Genomic DNA, 23,717 nt, shown 5'->3' with positions numbered 1-23,717 from the left:
CTCCCCGCCCATGGGCAGGGGGACACCCCATCAGCGTGCAAGTCAAGAGGCTTCTGGTTACTCAGTAGAGGTCTGTGGAAAGAAGTCCACGAGGCAGCCACCCAACACAAAACAGTCGACACAAAAATGTCTCCCGCTTCTCAGAAGCCTCGTCCCTGTAGGTGGAGTCCCCAAACCTCGGCACCTCTGAGCTCCAGGCCAAACAATGTGGCCATTGAGTGGGGCAGCCCACGCCCACAAGGCCTCCCTGGAACGCTGTGCCTCCTTCCTCCACCCCCAGCTGCGCCTGCCACATTCACAGAAAGCCTGCGGGAGGAACCCTGTGAACTGAGTGGCCTCAACGGGCAGGAAGGGCACTCAGAGCACAGCGGGTGTCCTTGGGGCTCTGGGGGTAGAGGGGCAGTTCTGCCAAAGCAGAGGGGAGAAGGGACAATCCGGCGATCTTCTGAGCCTGTCTAGTACATTCTAAGGCCCCTTTGCCACATTCCCTGGGGTGGGATCAACAGATGAGGAGACGGAGGTGGTGCCGCGTCCTAATGTGCTGACCCAAGTCCCTGGGCAGCTCTGGGGTGCTACTGAGGTGATTCAAATCCGGGAGTGCCTTACCCCTTCTGGTACTGTCCAGCCCAGAGGCCAGGAACATTGGCTTCAGGACCAAAGTCCCCTGAGCCCAAGTCCAAAGGCTGCTATTGGATGACTGCAGGCCTCCATTTCCTCATCCGTAAAATGGGGCAACATATTCCTACCCTGATGCAGACTTGCGAGATTAAATGAGATTGCACGCATAAGAATAACAAACACAGTGCCTTGCACCTAGCCAGAACGTGACAAACGACAGTCCTTGTCATCATTAGGATGGTCATTGCCATCACCACTATCCTCATCACACCACCTTTCGGGAAAGGCCAAGTTCGGGCTTGGAATCGGACTCCGGGGCAGATGCAAACTGAACTTGCAGTCCCTGGGAAGAGACACAGGAAGTTGTGAAGTCTGCACAGACATTTTCGCTCTATCAGACCATCGGTCTGCCCAGCCCCCATTCCCTAAAGCCAGCTGTGCCAGGGCCCCTGCAGAGACAGAGAGGAAGGAGCCAGGGCCGTGCCCCTGCCCTGTGGGAAGGGACCAGAAGGGAGGGGTCAGATGGCCTCACGAATCCTTAAGACATGGAGTGAGCAGGGTCATAGGCAATGGCTGCCTGGTAGGAGACACCATTTTCAACTAAATTTGTTAAACATCCTGTGGCATTTGAGATGGTCCTTAAGGGACACATAGCATTTGAAACAAATGGGTGGGGGTAGCCATGCGGCCCAGAGGGCGGAGCCAGCAACATGGTGCAGGGTGGGCACGTGCATCTTACTGCACCCCCAAGATAAGCCCCTGCCTTCCTCAACTCACTGCCTGAGGGACACAGGTCTCCAGGGAACCAACACGCCTGCACAAACCAAGGTGAACACAGGGACTCAGCACTGGAGTCCCACTCAGCTGGGTGCTAGTTCCAGCTCGGACATCAACTAACAGAAGGACCCGGGGGGCAAGTTCAAGGATCAGAGCCTGGTTTGCTCATCTGTCAAGTGGGGGAACCTGGAGGAGCTGCCTCCTCGGTAGTGACACACCAGGGGGATGTGAGGAAGGCCTGCGGTGCATTCAGCCAGCGCACTACAACCATTCTTGACAGCAGAGGCTGATGCACAAACGTGCAGCCCGCCAGCGCGCGCCCCGCGACAGCGCCAAGGAGCCATTCCAGAGCAGGGGGGGCACAAGGAGAAAACAGGGGGTGTCCCAGGCAAGTCCAAGCACCCATGCGTTCACAGCACACATCACCGACACTCTGGGGGCCCACGCCCACCCCACTGCCCCTAGAATGTAATTTCCCCGAGGGCAGGGCTCTGTGTCCGTGCCCTCAACACCCAAGACAGTGCCTGGCCCACAGCAGTGGTCCATAAACATGTGCTGGGGCGGGGGGGTGTGCAGAGAAAGACAGGGCAGCAGGTTCCCACCTACGGGGCAGCTACACACTCAGCCAGCTCACAGACACCGCGCAGAAATACGGGCCTATGGAGCCAGAGCTGCTGATCCTTCCAGCGAAGCCAGATGCCTGGATTCTTAAGGGAAAGATGTCCATTTATAAAGGTTTGTGCTATTTTAAAAAACTGGAAAAGCCTGCCCTCGATGCAGCCTGGGGGCCTGGTTTACGCACTTATCTGCCCATCTAGACCTTGAACAACACCCCTGACCTGTTAGCTAAGTGCCTGGCACAGGGCTCCTACTGTCCGCCAACTGGGTTATGCTGGGTTTCTAACCCTGGACAAAGTGCTGTGAAGTCATCACCCTCCGTGTTCACATGAGGAAACTGAGCCTCTGAAGCATGAAAAGACCTGTCTCGGGTCACATGGCAGGAGAGGGGGCAGTCAGATTCCAGCCCAGGTCTGGGTGGCCCCAAAGCCCATGCCTGATGGACAGAAGCGATGTGAGGGGTACGGGAGGGCCGAGGAGGGGATGACAGCCGGCTGATGGGGTCGGATGGCAAACAAAACCCACGGGGACATGCTTGGGAACCAGGCAAATCCCTAGACCAGAGTCACCCTGGCTCCTATGAACATGACACACGGAACCCCAGGCAGGCCATGCCAACAGAATTCCAGGCAAGCAATCCAGATAAGCAATCTCTGTCAGTGACCAACAGGTCACACCTCCTGTCCATCCACATGTTCAGCTACAGGACTCCACCTGGGCCCGGCCAGGGGCACCAGTGGCGCCAGGAGGATCCACTGGGCCTGAGGTAGAAGTTGGGTTGATCCCCTGGCCACAGGCCCCACTCTCCACCAGGCACTGCCAAGGAACGTTCTGCTGGACAATGGGCTCCCCAGGTGGAGGGGACGGGTCACACACTGCATTCTTTGATCTGCTCCCAGGGGTGCCCAGGGCTGGCACCCAGGGAGGGGCACTGCAGGGGGAAGGAGACAAGGTTCTGGAGCCCAGCTGATCTGGGTTGGAACCTGGCTGTGAGTCAAGACAAGTCACTCTCTCTCTCTCTCTCTCTCTCTCTCTCTGACCCTAGGTCTTCACACCTGTAAAATGGAAGTGACTGCATCTCTATCCCATAGATTTGTGATAATTCGGTGAGATAATCATGAAAGAGCCCAGCGAAAGCCAACTATTTTGCTGACTCTTCCTTCTCACCACCCCTCCCTGCTGCCTCTTGATTCACCCTCTAGTCCAAGAAGGTACAAGCACCCCCTCCTGCTCTCCCTCCCCAAGTCTCAGGGCACCCCATCTGTATAAGGGGAATGGCAAGAAAGTAGTAACACATCTGCCTCAAAGGGCTGAGACGCCTGTGCAGACTTCCAGGGGTTTCAACAAAGCGCTACTGTGGATGTGTGTGTGTGTGTGTCCCAACAAGTGGGTGCTCCACAGACCCAATCCAAGGGAGAGGAGAGGCTCGGGAATGCCAGGTGGCCCCAGGGGAACCAGGACCCTGCAGCCCATGGAAAGGGGGCCTGGCCCACAATACTGCTGCCCGTGGATCAGAGAAACATGGGTCAGGACGAAACGAGCCAACTGAAGTGGAAAGACCTCCTTGAGATCAACCCTTCCAAGTCCCTCACATCGTAGACCAGGAAGCAGAGGCATGGTTACATGGCGCTTGGTTACAGTTACACAGCGAGTGGGTCTCAGATCCAGGAAGATCTCAGGTCTCCTGACGTCAGCCCCGCGCTCCGGCCACACTGAGCGACTTTCTAGATGTACACAGAGCTGCTAGCCACTTTCCACCATCACCTTCTCTTTATAGCTCTGGCTTGTTTAAGGCCAGATAAGCAATCTCTGTCAGCGACCAACAGTTGCCCTCCTAGCCCAAGGCGACAAGCCACAGAAACCCTGGCTGGGGAAATGTGGTCATATGGTCAAGTGTGGACAGAAGGCCCTCCCATCCACACCCTGCTCTGTGACCCTGGGACCTGTACTTCCTCTATGCAGAATGTTTACTTTCAGACAAGAAGCTACTCTCTAAAAAGCCCCAGTCACTCCTTGCGGGGGGGGGGGGGGGGGGAGGGGAAACACACACACACACACCCCGGTATACACGTTCAGGAAGCTCACAGAGCCCTCACAAGCCTATTTTTAGACTCCCTAGGCCAGGAGTCCTGGCTTCAGAGCCCACCAGGTCTGGGTAGCTAACTTATAGGGCAAAGGAAGCTGCCTATATGAAAAAATGTGCTCTCACAAACTTTTCTAGGAGCACGATCCTCTTGGTCATCCTTACTCTCCTCAGTTTCGATAGAGATGTGAGATAAGAAATATCTCCTCTCAGTTCTACTTGAAGTTAAACAGCAGCACACCATGATGACAAACAGGCTTCGGTATCAAGAACGCATCAGGGAGTGGTGAGGTCTGAGGCTCACTGGAGAGCACATCCCTGTCTGTGGGGCCCCTAACACTTGCTGCCATGCAGAAAGGTAGCCTATACAGCCACATCTCTAAGAATGTTCAAGGCCAGAATCTGACAAAATGCTAGCAACACATCTCACATGCCAAACAAAGTGTCTGGAGGCCCAATCTGGCCTGAGATCATCAGTCTGCAGCTTACTCCAAGGGTTGACACACAGGTGAGGGGCCATGGCTCACAGCCCATCTGGCATGGTTGATACCCTCCCACCCCTGAATGATAAAGACCCGCAGTTTACAATGGGGGTGAGTCTGCACCCCCCCCAGGATATTTGGCAACATCTGGAGACATTTTTGGTTGTCAAACTGAGCGGGGAGGTGGGAGGTTCTACTGGCATCTAGTGGGTAGAGACAGGGATGTTGCTAAACATTCTACAATGTCCAAGACAGCCCCCCTCCCCCAACACACACACAGAGAATGATCCAAACCCCAGTGTAGACCCTGGTGTCCACGGGGCTACTCTGGGGGCCACCTTGGCAGTGGGGAGTCAGTACTACTTTGCTGAAGAGGCCCACTGTGACAACTTCCTTTTAGCAAGGCTGAAGCCTGGCAGTGCCCAGACTGAAGGCTTTGGCAGGCAAAGGGACCGGGTTAGAATTTAACAGAACTGGTTTATTTTCTTTTATTTCTGCTTAGGGCAAATGGGTCCTAGTTTTCCATTTAGGGCAGTGAGATGAATGTTTCTTTTTAAATAAGTGTATTTCATTTCTAGAAAGTGAGCCACTTTAAAAAAAGGAAAGGGTAACTATTACAGAGGTAGCAGAATGAATGAGGGGGTGGAAGAGGAAGCCCGGCAAGAGTATGGTATCAATGTGCAGAGATTCAGCACTGAGAACAGTTAGTTCCCACCCAGGGGAACCCCAGGAAGACTCCGGGATTCTGCAGACCTCCCATGCCAAGCGGGGGGTCACTGCTCTGATCGTACTCAGCAAGGGGGCTGCTGGGCAAATAAACTCACTGCAAAACTTTCCGAAAACCCGGGGGCACAGGGATTTCTGAACAGGATGGCCAGGCCTGCTGTGTGCACAGGAAGGCCTTTCCTCACTCTGCTGGTGTTGTCATCCACCCTCACGCTACCTTCCTTACTGTTCTGGGGGGACATGATCACATCAGAGCCTCAGGAAGTAAAAGGCAGAGAAGCCAGAAGAGAGAGAGATGCAGGAAACTTGGGGTAGAAGGAGCTGGAAGGCATCCAGGGAATGGGAATAAAGGGCTGGGAGAGGAGAGGAGAGAGGGACAATGGCATTAACTAAGCATCCACTTTGTGCCAGACACTGCTGTCCCACATCTGACCTGCACACTTAATCCTCATCACGTGATACGTTGTGTCACCATCATCTTCCCTTGTGCTGAAGAGATAGAACCCCAAAGGTTAGCTAAGATCCATGCCGGCAAACAGACAGGACTGGAGCCGGTTCCCTTGCTGCAGGGCAAGAAAGAGAACGCATGCATGGGACAGGCACGGAGGAGGAGCAAAGGGACTCAGACACTAACTGGAGAGAGGGCTGACGAAGGCGCTGCCCTGCTTGAAGCCCCCAGGGGTTTGCCGACATCTACGATAAGATTGCAACCCCCACCTTCCTGACCCCTGTCTCCCATCAGCCCAACCCAGGCACGCTGCCCCTCGCTGTCTTTGAACGCAGCTCACACACTCTCACATCAGGGCCTTCCACCTGCTGTAGCCTTGGTCCTCCCTCCACTGGCTCCTTCTCAGACGCCACCTCCTCAGAGATGCCTCCCAGACCACACAAGGAAGGCGGCTCACCCTGTCCCTAGGCTTCACCTCCTGCCGGCTCAAGTTTGATTTCCCTCCTGCACGAAGCCCAAGGACCCCCCTGGCTGGTCCTGAGGGACCCCTTTGGGTGCTCAGACCCAGCCTGCCTGCATCAATTTCTGTATCCAGAGGGCCTGGGACAGGGCTTGGCACAAGGAAGGAATCCAACAGAGACTTGGTTAAATGAATAAATGGAGAATCCTGCTGTCTGCCAGGGCCGCAGGCTTAATTCCCCCAAGATTACCCAAGCTTCTAGAGGCCAGGGCCAGATGTTCTGGGGTGAACAGGTAACAGATTAAGACAGCAGGGTCCGTGCCCTGTCAAAAAGGCTGAGCCGTGGGGCGCCTGGGTAGTGCAGTCAGTTCAGCATCTGACTTTAGGTTTCGGCTCAGGTCACAATCTCAGGGTCGTGAGATGGAGCCCTCGGGCTCCGCGCTCAGCACAGGGTCTGCCCCTCACAGTCCTGCACTCGCTTTCCCCCTCACTCTCTAGAATAAATCTTAAAAAAAAAAAAAGGAAAAAGCCTGAGCAAGACCGTGGTCAGGAATGGATCCAAAGAGGCTTCAAAATCCTCACCATGTGCAAAAGCAGGACTCCAGTCACCCTCACCTCCCTTTGATTCCACACAAGGAAAAGTTTAGAGGAATAAAGATTCCTTCCCTCCTTCCTACAGCTACCACTCGCTAGAGAACTGCTTCTTTCAAAAACAAGGCCAAAGTTGGCCTCAGGACATGCTCTGTGGGACTTCAGTCTCCCCAGGGCAGGGTGCGCCCCAAACAGCTTCAGCTCTCTAGAGGGGACCAGCCTGGACTTCCACTCCTTCCCTTGCACTGGACCAGCCCTGGGTGAGAATGAAGGCAGGGTCTAGTCTCCCAGAGGTGACACAGAGACTGGTAACTACTAAAATGTGCATGGTAGGAGAGAGAACAAACGGAGCAGAGAGGAAAGGAAAAGAAGGTAAATTCCACCTAGAGGTCTGGGGAAGTGAAAGGCCTCATGGAGGCAGTGATGCTCTTGTTGACCACATATGACATCGGAAGGGCAGGCCTGGGACAGGGCACTAGGTGAGCAAACGTCGGGAGGTGCTGCCTCCAAGCAGCTTAGAAGAACTGGAAAAGAGATCTGGGAAAGCATCCACAGATGGCAGACAGACAACAGCCTGTGTCCTGGGTGTGGAATAGATTCTGGGGAGCCAGGGAAGGGCTTTTTATAAGGCAGTGTAACATGAGTAGGTTCTCTCATACACGGTCCTTGAAGACTTCTGCATGTCTGGCCTTGTGACTAATTTGCTGTGTGACCTTGGGTAAATTATAAACTAAATTATAAACTTGGGCCATTATAAACTAAAGAAAATTCAGAGGGGCAGCCCAGGGTTTCGTGCACTCACTCATTTTTGGACCCTGGGTCTACATCCAGAGCTGCATTGTCTACACTGTCCAATCCAGCAGCTACCAACCACACTTGAAATGTGCCTAGTGTAGAACTAAATTTATGACTTCATTCACTTTTAATTAATTTAAATGTAAAAACCGACACTCAATTCCGTTACTAGGAAACGTTTACGAATGTTGAGACAACTTTGCATCTACTTTGTCAACTGTAAATTTTATGACTTCTAAATATAGATTTCTGGTGAAAATTTAGCTCCTGAATTGAGACGTGCTCTCAGTGTAGAACACACTTTGGAGTTGAAGGCTTAGAATGAAAAATGTAGTAAAATATCTCATTACTAATTTTTATATTGATTACATGTCAAAATACTACTTTTGATATACTAGGTTTAAAAATTGTATTATTTAAAATAATGTCATCTGTTTCCTTTTTTTAAAAATAGAGCTATTAAAAAATTTTAAATCACATATGTGGCTTACATTACATTTCTACTGGACAGTATTGGTCTAGAATATTCTGGGTTGTTTTTCCCCCACTTGCTTCATTTGATATTTAAAAGCAGAAGTGGGCCTAAGAAACTATGAAAGGCTTTTGCTAAGATTACAAATTCTGGAAGAAAATGGGCTCATCCTGTCAGATTGTAGGTGGGGTGGTTTGGTGAATGTCCACCGCCCCAATCAGGGGGAAGGTCTATCCCTGGATGCCATGGCGGGGGAAAGGGTCCAGAGCAGTTGGGCAAGAGCCAGTTTCTCATCCCAAAGCCCAAGCCCCAAGAGCAGATCCCAGGTCCAGGATGGGTTTTGTCAAAGACACCACCATGGAAAGATGGCCCCTGGAGCCACACCGGAGGCCTGGGTCCGAAAACCATCACACAGCAGGAGACACCAAAAAGTCCATGCACCTTCCAACCCTGTATCTCAGAACAAGATTTCTCTCTCCCATACTTTTGCACATGCTGTCTCTCTCTCTTCCAACTGCGCTTCCTCCTCCCATCCCTCTGGAGAACTCCCACGCATCCTTTAAGATACAGCTCAAATGTCCCTCTGGCAGCTCTTGCTGACCCAGTAATGTCCCCACCCCACAGCCTTTGCTTACTGCTTTCTGGTTGCCCTCGAAGCTTTCACTCTTGCCCCCTCAAACCTGATTTCTTTCTAAAACACAAAATGTCTCTCCCCTGTGGAAAACTGCCACTGAGTTCCCCTTACGTGAAACAGTTCTCAAAGCTAAACAAGCATCAGAGACACCTAGAAGGCTCCTTACAACAGACTGCTGGGCCCCACCCAGAGTTTCTGATTGAGCTGGTCTGTCTGGGCTGGGACCCGATAGCATTTCTCACAAGGTCCCAGGGGCTGCAGCTGCTGGTCTGAGGGCGGTACTCTGAGAACCACTGATCTAAAAAGTTAAGTGCAGGGAATGCCTGGGTGGCTCAGTCGGTTAAGCATCTGCCTTCGGCTCAGGTCATCATCTCAGGGAGCATCGGGCTCCCAGCTCAGCAGGCAAGTCTGCTTCTCCCTCTCCCTCTGCCTCTTCCCCTGCTCATGCTGTCTCTCTGTCTCTCTCTCTCTCTCTCTCTCTCTCTCTCTCTCAAATAAATTAAATCTTTATTTTAAAAAAAATAAAATAAAACGTTAAGTGCAAACTCTTCACCTTGGCATTGGAAGCCCCGCACACAACATGGCCTCCAGTTACTTACTGCCCTCCTCTTTCCATGCGCTGCCCTGATCCTAGACCACCCATTATCCAAATGCCACAACTTTCATGCTTCTGCACCACTGCCCCTTCTGCGGGAGACCCTTTGCCCGTCACCCACCTAGTTCCAGCACCTTCTGCCTTGATTTCACAATGTCTAAAACTCAAATCCTCAAAAATGAGGACATGGCATGTTTAAGGGTCTATAAAACAACAAATGCAGGTGGTAGGGGCAGTTACAGAAGTGGAGGGTGAGAAATGGTTTTGGCCACAGCAGCAGCCCTGGGTAAGAAAGTATCAACCTAAAGGCAACTCTGGGTCAGAACATTCTCATGTATCTATTTAAACCACCTCATGACAGTCACAGCCCAGTTACAAACTGTCCTTCTTCTCTATCTGGTTTTCCAACTCTGCCACTTTCTAGCTGCGTGGCCTTGGGTGGGAACTTACTTAACCTCTTTGTTTCTTATTTTCATCTGTAAAATGGGGAAAAAGCAACTACCTCATAGAATGAAAAGTAAATGACATAATCCCAGTAAAACTCACAGCTAAAAGGCCTCGAACACAGTAAGCCCTCAGTAAATGTTAGCTATGGTTGGTATTATCTTTGGACCTGGGAAAGTCATGAACTTTCTACCTGGCCACAATCAATAATGGGGACAGACATATAAAAGATGTTTTTCTTAATGAGTACATAATCAGCAGTCCAATAAAGGTTGTATGGATGGACAGGTAAACAGATGAATGTTGGGTAGGTGTTGTAGGTGGGCAGGGAGGTGGGAAAACTCCTTTGTATAGTATGAAAAATGGCAAAAAATATATATATATGAAAAGTGACTCTGTGAGGCTGGTTTAGCAACAGACACTTCAGATGCTTAAAAATTTTCCTAAAGAGGTTCACAGGCAAGCATACAAACATTCAAAGAGGTCCACCACAACTTTGTTTCTAAGAGAAAAAAAAGAAAGCAGCGTAAATGCCTAACAACAGAGAAGGGCACAGTCAGAAGATGGAATTCTACTGAATAATCATATGAAGGTGCTTCCCCACTGACATGAAAAGTGGTTTTTTTTGTTGTTTTTTTTTTTTAAGATTTTTATTTATTTATTTGACATACAGAGAGAGAGGGAACACAAGCAGGGGGAGTGGGAGAGGGAGAAGCAGGCTTCCCGCTGAGCAGGGAGCCCGATGCGGGGCTCAATCCCAGGACCCTGGGATCATGACCTGAGCCGAAGGCAGACGCCCAACAACTGAGCCACCCAGGCGCCCCATGAAAAGTGGTTCTTAACAGACCTTAAGTAAATGGGGGATCTGGCTGGCTCAGTTGGCAGAGCATGCCACTCTTGATCTCAGGGTGGTGAGTTCAAGCCCCATGTTGGGTGTAGAGATTATTTAAAAAAAAAAAAAGATTTTAAATAAAAAGAGTAAAAAGTAAAGTAAATAAGTATGGCATCAATTCTTCTTTTTAAAAAACCTGTGGGTATGGGTATATATGTGTTTATTTGTTTTTAAAAAGCCTAGAAAAATATATCCTAAATGTGGTTATCTCTGGTACAAATATTTGAATGGTTTTAATCTTTTTTTCTTCTGTTTTTCCTTACACTCTCATTTTTCTCTGTTAACTATATAAATAATATTTGTTTAATTTCTAAAAAGAGAGGGCTTTTAAAAAAGCAGCTCCAGGGCCGCCTGGGTGGCTCAGTCGTTAAACGTCTGCCTTCGGCTCAGGTCATGATCCCAGGGTCCTGGGATCGAGCCCCACATCGGGCTCCCTGCTCCGCGGGAAGCCTGCTTCTCCCTCTCCCACTCCCCCCTGCTTGTGTTCCCTCTCTTGCTGTGTCTCTCTCTGTCAAATAAATAAATAAAATCTTTAAAATAAATAAATAAATAAATAATAAAAAGCTCCATGAATCAGGACAGAGGAAACATGTAGGTGCAGGTGTGTGACCATGAGCAAGAGGGCGTGCCCCTTCTGTGCCTGGGTCCCCGTCCTGCTCACCACCTCCTGAGGCACCTGGAGACAGTAGATGAGGAAGGGTTTTAGAATCTGCGGCTGGCAGTCAGGGGGTGGTTTTATCCCTCCAGTGACATCCAGGAGGCTCCCCAAGGAGATTCTCAGAGAGGCAAAGGAAAGTTGGCTTCTGTGCAGGACTGGAAGGGGAGGTAGTGTCAGCAGACAGAGCTCTGGGCAGGGCTGGGGGGAGCCACATGCCCGCTGCCCTCAGATACTGGCTTTCTTCACCTCTGGGAAATGAGAGGATCAACTCTGATGGTGGTTCTCAACTCTCCTTTGGTTTTCTTAAATAGCAGGATTCTTTTCACAAATGAAACACAGATTTCCCCATCAAGCATCAACAGTCTGTTCCTAAAAATCAGGCATCCTGTGCAAAAACAAAAAAGCCAACCTGGAACCTATTTCCCTTTATTTTAAAGATTTTTTCTTTAATTCATTTGAGACAGAGAGATACAGAGAGAGAGAGAGAGAGAGAGCATGAGCAGGGGGAGTGGGAGAGGGAGAAGCAGGCTCTCCGCTGAGCAGGGAGCCCGATGCGGGGCTCGATCCCAGGACCCTGGGATCATGACCTAAGCCGAAGGCAGAGGCTTAACCATCTGAGCCACCCAGCACCCTCCCCTTATTTTAAATGGGAAAAATCATAAAGCACTACTTGTCAACTCCTAACTTCCCATTAATTTCCTAAAATGTAACTAAAGCATAGTAATACTCTCTTTACACATAATAAACTACCATGATAGGGGGTCGAATGTTACACCACCACCCTGCTGACCACCAAATCATGCTTAACCTTGCTGTGTGCAAGCAACATGGACCTGGGCCGGCTCTCCCAGCTCCAGCACCACCGGGGACGCCCAGACCTGCCGCCCCTCGGCTCCCTCTGCAAAACATCTACACGTGGTTCTGACAGTCTCCCAACTACAATTCACGTGAGACTTGTCCTGCACGTGATTTTGTGACAAATGTTGTACTGAGTTTTGGGGATATAAACATGTTGCTTTACATATAAAACACTTGCCGAAAAATAGTCTGAAGAGACACATATGTTCTAGGAAGTGTGGGTTTTATAAACTGAGAGGCATTCATACTACATGAGCGTCCACTGGACAGGACTGTACAGGGTGGACACTCTCTGTGCAAACCGGGGGCGCTGCAGAATTACTCTAGAGAAGCTGGGGGAGATGCTGGGTTTGGAAGGTGGGGCTTGAAGCTGCATCTGCAATGTGCACATCACGCTAAGGCTGCTGACGGAGAATGGGGGCTGCTAAGGGGCCCCCTTCTTTAGCACCACTGTTGAAAAGAATCCCCACGCAGAAGCTACGGCTAATAACGATGCCGCTATTACAAATAATAAAACAGCCAACAGTCACTGAACTCTTACACCTGCCAGGTACACTTCTAAACACTGGTCATGAATTAATTTCTTTAATCCCTGTAATAACCATAATGAGCTAGGTACCATTATTATCCCCATCTTACAGTTGGAAAAACTGAGGCAGAGAGCTTAAGAACTTGCCCAGGGTTCTCCAACTTGTGAGTGGCAGAGCTGGGATCTGAGGCCTGGCAGTAGAACTGTAGACTTCCTTCCTGCTCTAAACCAGTGTTTCCACCCCCAAAAGCAGGGAGGCTTTGCAGAAAGGGAAGGACGGGGGACCTCGAGCCCCCCTGCTTCACCTTCTTCTCACCCCAGCCCTTGCCCTCAAAGCAGACACTGAGAAAGAGCTGAGGACCTCTGAACCAGGCTAGTTCAGCCTGCCAGGCCACAAGGACCCAGAGGAGGCAGCAGGAGGCCCTTACCCACAGCTTCCCGTCATAGTAGTAGGCTCCCAGGAGCTTCACGATGTAGGGGTGGTCACAGGTGGCCAGGATGTCGATCTCCACGGTGTAGTCCTCGAGCTCCTCCTCACTCTTGGTCTCAATTACCTTGGCGGCAGCCAAAGCACCTGTCTCCTTGTTCTTGGCCTGCAAAGTGGAGACAAAGAAGGTCAACGAGGCCTGCCTGGCAGGAAACGGAGCCCAGGAAGCCAGCTCGGAGAGGCCCGCAGGAGTGGGCCAGCAGAGGCCGGGGGTCCACATGGGAATGGTGAGGCCGGAGCAGGAGATCCACTGTTCTTGACAATGGCCGGCGCTGCTCAGTATGTCAGTGCAGGGGGCATGCGTGAGAAACAATGTTCGGCATTTCATAACAACCCTATTTTTTAAAGTACAGCATATACCCATACTATGCGATAAGTAAAAACACAAGAATGGTTTAGCTCTACAAACGCCAACATGAAAAGACTGTTGAGTTGTTCAGTAAGAGATCCAAGTCACTGAACAATAAAGTGGTATGACACTTTTTTTTAAAGATTTTATTTATTTGACAGAGAGAGTGCACAAGCGGGGGTTGGGGGGGAGGAGAGGGAGAAGCAGGCTCCCCACTGAGCAGGGAGCCCATCATGGGGCTCGATCCCAGGACCCTGGAATCAGGACCTGAGCCGAAGGCAGAGGCTTAACTGACTGAGCCACCCAGGTGCCCCGGTAGGACACTTTTTATATAAAAAATAGAAAACTGGGGGCAGCTGGGTGGCTCAGTCGGTTGGGCACTGACTTGGGCTCGGGCTGTGATCTCGGTCAGGGTCCTGGGATTGAGCCCCACATCAGGCTCCCTGCTTCTCCCTCTCCCTGCCACTCCCCGCTTGTGCTCTCTCGTGCTCTCTCTCTGTCAAATAAATATATAAAATCTTTTAAAAAATAAAAAAATAAAAAATAAATAAAAATGAAAAACGTGTTGGTGAGAATGTGGAAAAATCAGAACCTTTGTGAATGGCTGGTGGGAAGGCAGAATGGTGTACTCACCATGGACAAGAATTTGGGGGTTTATTAAAAGGTTAAACATAGAATTTCCATAGCCCAGCCATTTCACTCTGGGGAATAAATGCAAAAGAACTGAACACAGGGATTTGAGCAGGTGTCTGTCCACCCATTTTCACAGCAGCACTACCGACAAAAGCCAAAAGGTGTAAGCAAGCCAAACGTCAACCCGCAGGTGAATGGAGAAACAAAAAGTGGTACACACGTTCAATGGAATATTATTCAGCCTTAAAAAGGAAGGAAATTCTGGGACACCTGGGTGGCTCCATCGGTTAAGCGTCTGCCTTCAGCTCAAGTCATGATCCCAGGGTCCTGGGACTGAACCCCGTGATGAGCTCCCTGCTCAGCAGGGAGTCTGCTTCTCCCTCTCTCTCTTTCTCATAAAATAAATAAAATCCTTTAAAAAAAAAAAAGGGAAGGAAATTCTGACACCTGCTACAACATGGATGACCCTTTGCTAAGTGAAAAAAAGCCAGTCACAAAAGAACAAATATCATATGCCCCCACTTATGTGAGATCCCTACAGGAGTGAAATTCAGAGACAGAAGGTATAACAGAGGCCACTAGGGGGGATGGACAGACAGTGTTTAACGGGGACAGAGTGTCTGTTTGGGATGATGAAAGAGTTCTGGACACGGACAGTGGGGAAGGCTGCACATTGTGAATGTACTTAAGGCCGCTAAATTGTACACTTAGAAACGGCTAAAAATGGTCAGTTTTATGTTATGCATATTTTACCACAATTTTAAGAACTGAGAGCAAGAGAGAAATGACCATGTAAGTGGTGCAAGCAATTCCAGGCATGAGGAGCCAATGTCCAGGAAAAGGGAGCAGAACCCACATGCCCTCAGGCAGCCCGTGAGCTGCAGGGCTGCCTCTGGGAGCACTCACTCACTGTGCTGCATAAGGGAGCACACTTAGGAAAGTGTGCTTAGGGCCTACAACACAGGCCCTAAAAGCAAGCCACTGGGGTCTGGAGCCTCTAAATCGCAATCTGTGGGAAAGCGTGAGGGGAACGAGCTGCCCTGGACCCCACGAACAGCCCAGTCAGTCTCCACTGTGGTGCCTTCCTGAGGACAGTGTCACACACCATTCACCTCAGAGAACAGCTCTGCAACCTGATCTACTGCAAATGGTAATGGCCAAGCTGCTCCCACACGCCTAACACCCCTGGAAGGACAATGGGCATTCACATCACCTCACATGACACAACAGCACCCAGCACCTCAGTGTCCCCATTCTACAAGCTTTGAGGGGGGACATGCCTGGAGCTAGGGTAGTGGCACCAGAATTTGATTCTGGGTCTTCTCACTTCCAAGACTCTGTGCACTTTCCACTACGATACAGAGTCTCCCTATCATCCCCAGAACTCAGAAGCCTCTAAGACCGGATGACGACAGACACCTACGAGCACTCCCAGGCCAGCCCTGCACAGGGCACCCTCCATGCAGAGACTGAGCAGGGGCACCTGGGTGGCTCAGTTGGTCAAGCAGAGACACAGCAACCCTGCCCCTGGCCTCAAGGTCCAGTTAGAGACCTACCCCTCTACCGCTGGTGACTAGACTGCATGCTTGTGGGGGGAGGGGAACCGAGAGGGGGTGTCGATCCTTGCCAGGGAACCTTCTGGAAGGGAGTAATGCCAGTAGGCAATTTTTATATTCATTTGTAAATTTATTCTGTTTAGGTAACTGTTCCTGTGAACTCAGCTGCAAAGTCCCCAGGCCCCCACACAGTGACAACAGTCTCGCACTGATCAAGGTCACTGGACTACACTCTAACACGTGCTAACTCACTTATCTCCTCAACCACCCTATGATGTCAGTGCTATTACTACCTCATGCACAGATGAGGAGACTGGAGTAGAGTCCCCTGCAACACGGGAGACAGGGCTGGTCGGGACCCCTGCTCCCAAGTCTGCACTCTGGCAGGCTCACCCTTCCTCCACATGCTCCCTTCCACATGTGGCCCAGGAGCCCGGTGTGGGGAGGGAATTTCCTGTGGGGTCATTCCCCCAGGTCAGTCCTGGTGCTGGAACTCACCTGCTCATTCGTCCTACCTGAGTCGGGGCCTCTCCCCTAAACTCCTCCTAAACTTGGTAGCTTATCGAGAACACCTGAGAAACTCATGAATTCAGCCACTGGGTACCTGCGCTCTCGTGCTCGCTCGCTCTCTCTCTCTCAACTGATTGTGTACCTGCCTTTCCATTTTTGGTAATGCTGATTTTCAAGTGTCCCACAAGAGGACCACCAAAGTACCCTTACACATTGCACAACACACACGCTCCTTCTCTCCAAACCCAGAAGAGGAGGTGAGGCCTGCAAAAGGAGAGCTCAGCGGGATGGCCAGAGCGAGGGCCGGGTGAGCACAGCAACCACCTTGACCATGCTCTCCTGACCCCCAGCCAGAGCAGCATGGGGGAGAGCTGAGTGGGCATAAGCCGCACCCCACGCCCCAATCATTCACCTTTCACTCCTGAGAGGTGGTAAAAGGAGGCTGCATGTCATCTCTTCCTGGGTTTCCTTAAAAGAGTATTTTCTGCCCAAAGTGGGGGAGGCCCAGGCACGGACGGTTTCCCATGAGTGCACAAAACTTGCCTTGCCCATCACCCTGAAAGGCAGCATTGACCATGGGGCTGAGCCTCCAGCTGGGCGCCAGTGTCAACACCGAGGGACGCCCGCTGCCCAGCACCTCGCTCAGATTACAGGGACCAGAGCCTGCCAGAAAGGGGTTAGTTGGCAGCAGTCGTGGCGCCTAAAGTGACTTGGCCAAAATTAAATTCTTTAAAAGCCTGGTTGAGGCAGCAATCTGCTCACCCCGATGTCAGAGAACGGAATGATAATAGCTGATGATAAACACAGCTAACATTGCCTGAGCACTCACTGTGTGCCAGGACAGGCCTTAAATGGAATTTCTCACTTCATCCTCCATCCAACCCTTGGAGACAAGTATTAGTAGTTCCAACTTACAGACGAGAAAACTGAGATTTCAAGAGGCACAGTGATTTGCCTCAGGTCACACAGCAAGTAGGGGGCAAAAAGCAGATCCAAATGCAAGCCCGTCTTGCTCAAAGAGCCTAAATTCCAAACCTCTTCCCAACCAGCCCCTCTTGGGGAGTACCCAGGGTTCCTGCTCCATCTCCCATTGCCAAAGATAAAGGAAGACCATGAGGAACAACATGCTTGGCAGCTGTTGGGTACTAAAAGCACCAAAATTTAATCTACCCATAAGCCATTAAGGCAGGTGTTAGCCATCATGCCCATTTCCCAGATTAGCAGACTAAGGCTCAAAGGGGTATCAGAACCCACCCAAAATTGTGAGCTGTTGTGGTCTCCTGACCCCCAGGCCAGTGCTCTCTTCACTACACTAGACTGCCAGGAATCCGCTTCTTCCCTCCCTATTCATTCATTCAACCATTATTTACTGAGTTCATGTTATAGGTGAGACACTTTTCTAGTGAACGAGATAGCTTCTGCCTAGACAGAGCATTGGTGGTAGGAATCACTGCCCTCCCGTGACATAATTCATCCTTCTTGATTTTTCTTCAGTGGAGCTAACCTGCCCACATTCCCAGTCCCCAAAATACAATGGAGCGGAATCCACCTCCATCTCTAGAAGTGGGTGTGTGACTCGTCCTGGTCAATCAGAACACGATTGGCTCAGGGAGAATAATGTGATCATGTTAGCCAGTGAGATGCAAGCTCGGAACAGTAGCAGAGGCGGCTGAAGTTGCCCCACAACCCACTTCGCCCGAGCCTCCTTCACTGAGGCAGCAGGCCTGGAACTGCTGGGACCTGTGCCTGCAAGCAGAGCCTGAAAATGAAACTAGCCGAAGCAACAGGGCCTAGAGAGGGCACAAGAGGACACTGTTTGATCCCCGGGATGAATTTTTACACTGGGAAGGTACTATTGAGAGCCTCATTTTATATATAAGAAAACTGATGCTCAGAGAGGTGAAGTCACTTGCTCGAGGACACAGAGCAGGTAAATAACAGGGCTGGGAGTTGAATTCAGGCCCATGTGGCTTCAGCGTCCATGTGCTGACCTCTTTGCCCGAGGTCAAATTCTGCAAAGGTGCTGTCTGGGCCTCAGTTTCCCCCTCGTAGAAGGGTGCGGAAATGATGCCCAAGCTCCCTCCGTGGTCAGACGTGAGGGCATCCTGGAGAGTGGGTGGGTCTTGGAAAGCTAAGGGTGGTCCAAGTGGATGGGGCACCTGTGGGAGTTGACAGGCAAGGAGTCACATAAAGAACAAGTGGATGCCTGTGGCCTCTGACGTCCATCTCTCCCACTCGCTGAGCAAGGCTGGGGTCCAGCAAAGGATGGGGGAGCCCCCACCCAGCCCTCCACTGCTGGCTGGCAGTGACTAAAGCCTCAGCCCACACCCTTGAGAGCAGACACACAGTGGCCACTTGTGTTTACTGGCCGGGGCACCTCCGTGGGAACAATCTTCCCCCTTGTGCAGCTCTCGGGGCCCAGCCTGGAGGAGGTGGGGACAACTCTCCCAGCAGGGAGCCCTGCCCCACACAAGGGGCCCCGGCCAGTCCAGTCAGGGGCCGGGGGCTTCCTAAAAGTCACCCACAAAGCAGCAGCTGGTGGAGACAACCCCCAGGCCCACCCCCTTCCCTCCTGGCTGCAGGCTGATCACTGTGTCCCTCCCTCCGCCTCCAGGAAAAGAGCTGGTATCACAGAACTCAGATCAGAAAGAACATTAACCACCACTCCCACACCCCAACTCCCCGACCCCCCCTACAGAGGAAGAAACAGAGTCCACAAAAATGAAGGCAGTGACCAAGGTCCAATCTGGGACAGCCGCCTTATCCCCCTTGCAGATTCACAACTCTCCTTTCCTTTGGCAACTGCGCTCCCTCTTGGTGCAAGGAGTTCATAAGGAGCTAAGCCCACTGGGTCCCAGGGCACAGCGCAGGCCCAGCCACTCACTCCTGGCCCTCTCACCCATAGCCAGTGGTTCACACTTGCACAAGTGACCCAAGGCAGGCCAACAGGGTTGTATCTGGGTGGTTCTGGGTCAGTTTGGGGTTTTTTGGTTTTTTGGTTAAGTTATCAGGAAAGCAGCTTTTTTCTTTCTCTGGCGTTGCTAAACTGGTAGAATGAAAGGCTGGAGAGTCCATAGCCCATGTGGCCAATCCTTCTGAGAGCCTGCCTGGGGATGAAGCCCTGACAAAGGAAACAGGGCCCACAAATGGAGAAGGGCAGATGATGAGGCCTGTGGACACCTGGAGCCAGCTGTTCCTGAAGACAGGGTCTGCCCTTAGACTTTTCAGTTACATGAGCCAATAAACTCCCTTCTGGACTTCTGTCATTTGCCACCAAAGAGTAAGTAAGTTTGCCATCTCTGGGGGTATTCCAGCAGAGATCACATATCCATGGAGGTACCTCACCACACAACACACATGTAATTAAGGGCCACCTTCAAAAGGGTCACCAAGACCTACCAAGTGACCTTCACTGAGGCCTCTCACAGGACCTAACTGATAATCCAGGACACAAAGACCCAAGTAGAAAACATGGTTACTAAGGGGCCACAGGCAACAGAAACCAGGGGATTCTTCTGCCAGAAGAATTTTCCTCCAAAAAAGTAGAGATGCATATTTATTAAATTACCAGAAACAAGGAATAATGGGAACCTCCAGTTGGTGACAAAACAGGTGGTAAAATGGGTATGCTCATTACTGACAAAAACAGATTCCATCTTCTAAAGACAAAAATTGCAATAGGTTTTTAAAGCCTATTATCCCTCATTCCTAAGAATTTAAGGCCAGGAAGTTATTCAAATAAAGACAACAAAAGAAAGGTACTAGGATCATGTTCACAGTAGCCCATAATGATGGCAAAAAAATGCAAATAGGCTAAATGTTCAACAGTCAGACAATGGTTAACTTAAAGCAACGCTTTAAGATGATAAATAAGAGGACAATACAGTAGTGAGAGAAAATAATTAAGCCATAATAGTCAGTCAACAAGGCAGGATAATAAAGTTGTAGCTAAGCTAGAACTTTGGGGAAATTCTGGGCATCTACAAATGAAGAGGACCTGAAAACAGGGCATAAGGAATACAAGTGGTTTATGAAAATTAATTTCACTCAATGACATCGGACAATTATCCACAGGGGTCCCAGCAAGGACAGACTGGGGATGGTGCCCAGCAGTGACCATTTTATCTTGATCTTGTCTTGAATATATACAGGGATGGGCACCCTCGTCCACCCAATATGGTGGCTACCAGCCACACGTGGCTACCACACTGAAGAGAGCAGGAAACAGAATATTCCCATCACTACAGAAAGTTCTAGTAGGCAGCTTTGCACATAAGGCTGCACTTGGCAGAAAATACTTTCTCACAAAGGTGAGGGGGCATCTAAAACTCACTTCCATGTTCCAGACCCAGCCTCAGAAACATGTATTTCTTTTTCTAGAAAGAAACGAAGGAAGTGCAAAGAGTGGGTAGAAGAACCTCAGGTGGTGATCACTCGCTAGTGAGGTCTCCTAGCAACCTGGCTGGGCAGCAGGCGCGAGGGAAGGCTCCCAGCCGGCCCGTCGGATGAGCAGCCTGGGCGTGTGGGTCAGAGCCAGAGAATGGAGTAGACAAGGCTAAAGCTTTCTATTTTCCCTATCCTCTTGAATCCGGATGGCTGTGTCAAATACGGTTAAGGCCACTGGAACCGAGGAGGGGCTTGGTCTGTGTCCTACAGTATACAGCTGTGGAGTCCCTGCCCAAAAACATTTTCTCTTTGCACGGTGAGGTCTGTTACTCATCACAGGAAAGGCTTCGACTCTATTACCGAGGGAGGAAATCTAGGCCTGGAAGGTCACAACAGGACCGGCTATGTGCAGGGGAAGGGCCCAACATAAAGGCAAGCAGGGTGTTCTGAGGGCAGCAGACATAGAGCCAGGATAGGCAGCCAAGGTGGCCTTGGGTTGAGACTTCCACCAATGCCCCGGACTGGCAGGCATGAGTCAGCTGAGGAGTGGAGCCTGAGCACCACAGCCTAGCCTTCCAGAGGCTTGGGCTTGTGGGCCTCAGGAAGATGGCGGCCTGCCTAGGCCTCCTGTATGGTCTCTGGAGGCCGGAGAAGCATCACCCCACCGGAATCCAGCATGGGTCCACGAGGTATGCAGAAGCACTGCTGCCCGCTACTGTTAAGAGAAAATGAAGGCCCCTGTCCCAGGTCACCCAGCTAGGAAGTGCCGTCAGGACTTGACGCAGGCCCAGCTCTCCCAGCAGAAGCCCCCTAGAGGAAACATCTCCAGGGGCTCCCACCCAGTTTCCAGGTGTGCCAGGCCTCCTTCCCCAGCTCTTCCCTCACAGCCTTTAGCCAGAAACCCTCTTTGGCCAAATGTCAATGGCTCCCTGACGCCTGACCCAAAGCCTAGACACCCTGGCCTGGCACGAGGAGCCCTGGTGACTTTCCCCATCTACTTTTCCAGGATTCCACCACCACCCCCCCCATACACAACCCCCTGCTACAGCCAGTGCCCTCCTGCTGCCGACTTTCATGCCTTTCCTCCTGCTCTTTCCTCCACCTGGAGCGCCTTCCCCATACTGTGCTTATCCCACAAAGTCTAACTCAACCACAGCCTGTTCCGTGACATGCTCTGGGAACCCCAGCTCCCCGACTACTGTTTCACACCTTATCAGGCCTTTCTCCACAGACTTCCTGGTACCCCGGTCATTTGTGTTCAAAGATTCTCTCTCTAATTTGGCTGTGAGCTCTGAAAGGCTAAGTCCATGTCTGATTCATTTTAGTCTGCCCCATAGAGCCTAGCCCAAAAGAGCCAGTGGACAGAGGAACATGGGAGGGTGGGTAAATGGGAAGATGGGAGAACGGGTGGGCAGGCAGGCAGGCAGATGAGCAGGGGATGGGTGAATGGGAGGGTCAGGGGAGTAGCTGGAGGGACGGAAGGGAGGGGGATATGGAAGGATGGGCGTGTGGGAGGATGGACAGATGGACAGAGGGGACACTGAGCGAGCCGGAGTTTGAATGGGCAGATGGGAGAACAGGCAGATATGAGAGAAGAAGAAAGGAATGAAAAGTAGGACTAGGCAGTAAACCATCATTAAGTCTTCTTTTTTCCCAAAAGGCACTTGAGCCTACCTTGTCGCTGACTTCTATGGACACCAGACTCTCTCCTTCCCTCAATTCTGCAGCCAAGAGGTATTTCTACAGGTACCTAACCTACTGCATCTCACCATGTCCCCACCTTGTCCAACCTGGAAATGGGCAAATTTCCACCGAGTGATTTGTAGAATGGAAACAGCACAGGACCTAGGTTCAAATTCCGACTCTACTCCTTACCAGCTAAGCGCCCTTCAGGAAGGCAAGGAACCAGGCTGTCGTTTTCTGATAGCCATGTGGACAATTCCAGAGACACAGGACAAAGTTTAGGAGCCACCGTGGGTTAATCGGTCAACTACTGGCTGTCACAGTCCTCGGTCAGGACTGTGAGTTTTTGATTTTCAAAAGCCTCAGAGCATGTTCACCTTGTTCACCAATATTATCTACTATCATTATGTTCAGCCACAGGATATACTAAGTATTTTAAAATAATGGACGGATGAACTGGTGTTCGTATCCGTGTGCAAACAGAAAGAAATGATGCCCTCCACATAAGGACAAAAAGGAAAGTGACGAGAAGTCCATTTTCTCCTCAACATATTTATGTTCCTGAATCTCTAGCTGGTCTCTGGTTTTGAACGCAGTCTCTTCTCTAGCTCGGAGAAGCCAAAGCCTTTGACTGGGCAGGATATATACAGTTAAGGAGTCCTGCCAAGTGGAGAGAAACCACTTCCCTATCACTAATCACTGGGCCAGGTTTCAGCTCGTGACAAATGAGACAGCCAAGTTTCAGAACAAGAGACACTTAAGGATAGTAAAGATTGGGAGGCACAAAGCAGCGGAGTGGCATGGCTTGCAAAGCCAGCCATTAAATACCCTCTCCCTCAGGGAAGGGAAGCCTAGCGAGCCATCCCGGCCCAGCAGGGAAATGCTGAGCCTCCAAATCCTTCTGGGCTAGCAAATAAAAAAACCAAAACCCAACAGGATTGGCCTCAAAGATACCACGCCATGGCCTTGATCGAAAACCCAGGCAACCTGTCCAACTTGGCCAGGTATGTGGGAGCCTTCAGATCTCAGCTGCTCAGAAGTGATGGGGACCCAACCCCACCTACTGCTGATAAAGGAGGCGGGAAGGTGATACAGGGCCACTGCTCCCACCTCTCCCGAGCTCCCTCTCGCTGGAGGAGGGCCCAGGGAGGAATGGGTGCTGAGTCACGGCAGGAGGGCAGCCTGGGGTCAACAGTCCAGAGGAGGGAGAGAAGAAGGAAGCAGCTGTGGGCAGCACGTCTTCCGTGACCCACCTTCCTGCACACCCCGTGCAGGGCTTACCTCGCTCCGTCCTCACCACGACCTTGGGCGACGTGTGCTCTCTTACCAGCCCCACTTTCCAGGCAGCTCCAAACCTCACAGGTGAAAACTGCTCCATGGTTTCAATCAACAGTACTTTTTGTGCTGTTTTTTATTATTTTAAAAATCAACAC

General features: G+C 51.0%; 1 protein-coding gene across 1 annotated transcript in view; it reads right to left on the bottom strand.

Annotated features, from left to right (window-relative positions):
* STK10 (serine/threonine kinase 10) overlaps window positions 1-23,717 on the bottom strand; it is a 117,793-nt gene that overhangs the window by 79,923 nt on the left and 14,153 nt on the right. Inside the window, exon 2 of the mRNA XM_025867035.2 lies at window positions 13,109-13,273. Coding sequence (XP_025722820.1) covers window positions 13,109-13,273 — 165 coding nt within the window. The remainder of the gene's footprint in view (window positions 1-13,108; window positions 13,274-23,717) is intronic.

The sequence above is a fragment of the Callorhinus ursinus genome, unplaced genomic scaffold (assembly GCF_003265705.2).
Source record: "Callorhinus ursinus isolate GAN/ISIS: 27379988/994484 unplaced genomic scaffold, GSC_fseal_2.0 scaffold3, whole genome shotgun sequence".
Taxonomy (NCBI): domain Eukaryota; kingdom Metazoa; phylum Chordata; class Mammalia; order Carnivora; family Otariidae; genus Callorhinus; species Callorhinus ursinus.
The sequence above is the reverse complement of the archived record's forward strand: the minus strand, read 5'-3'. Positions and strand labels throughout refer to the sequence as shown.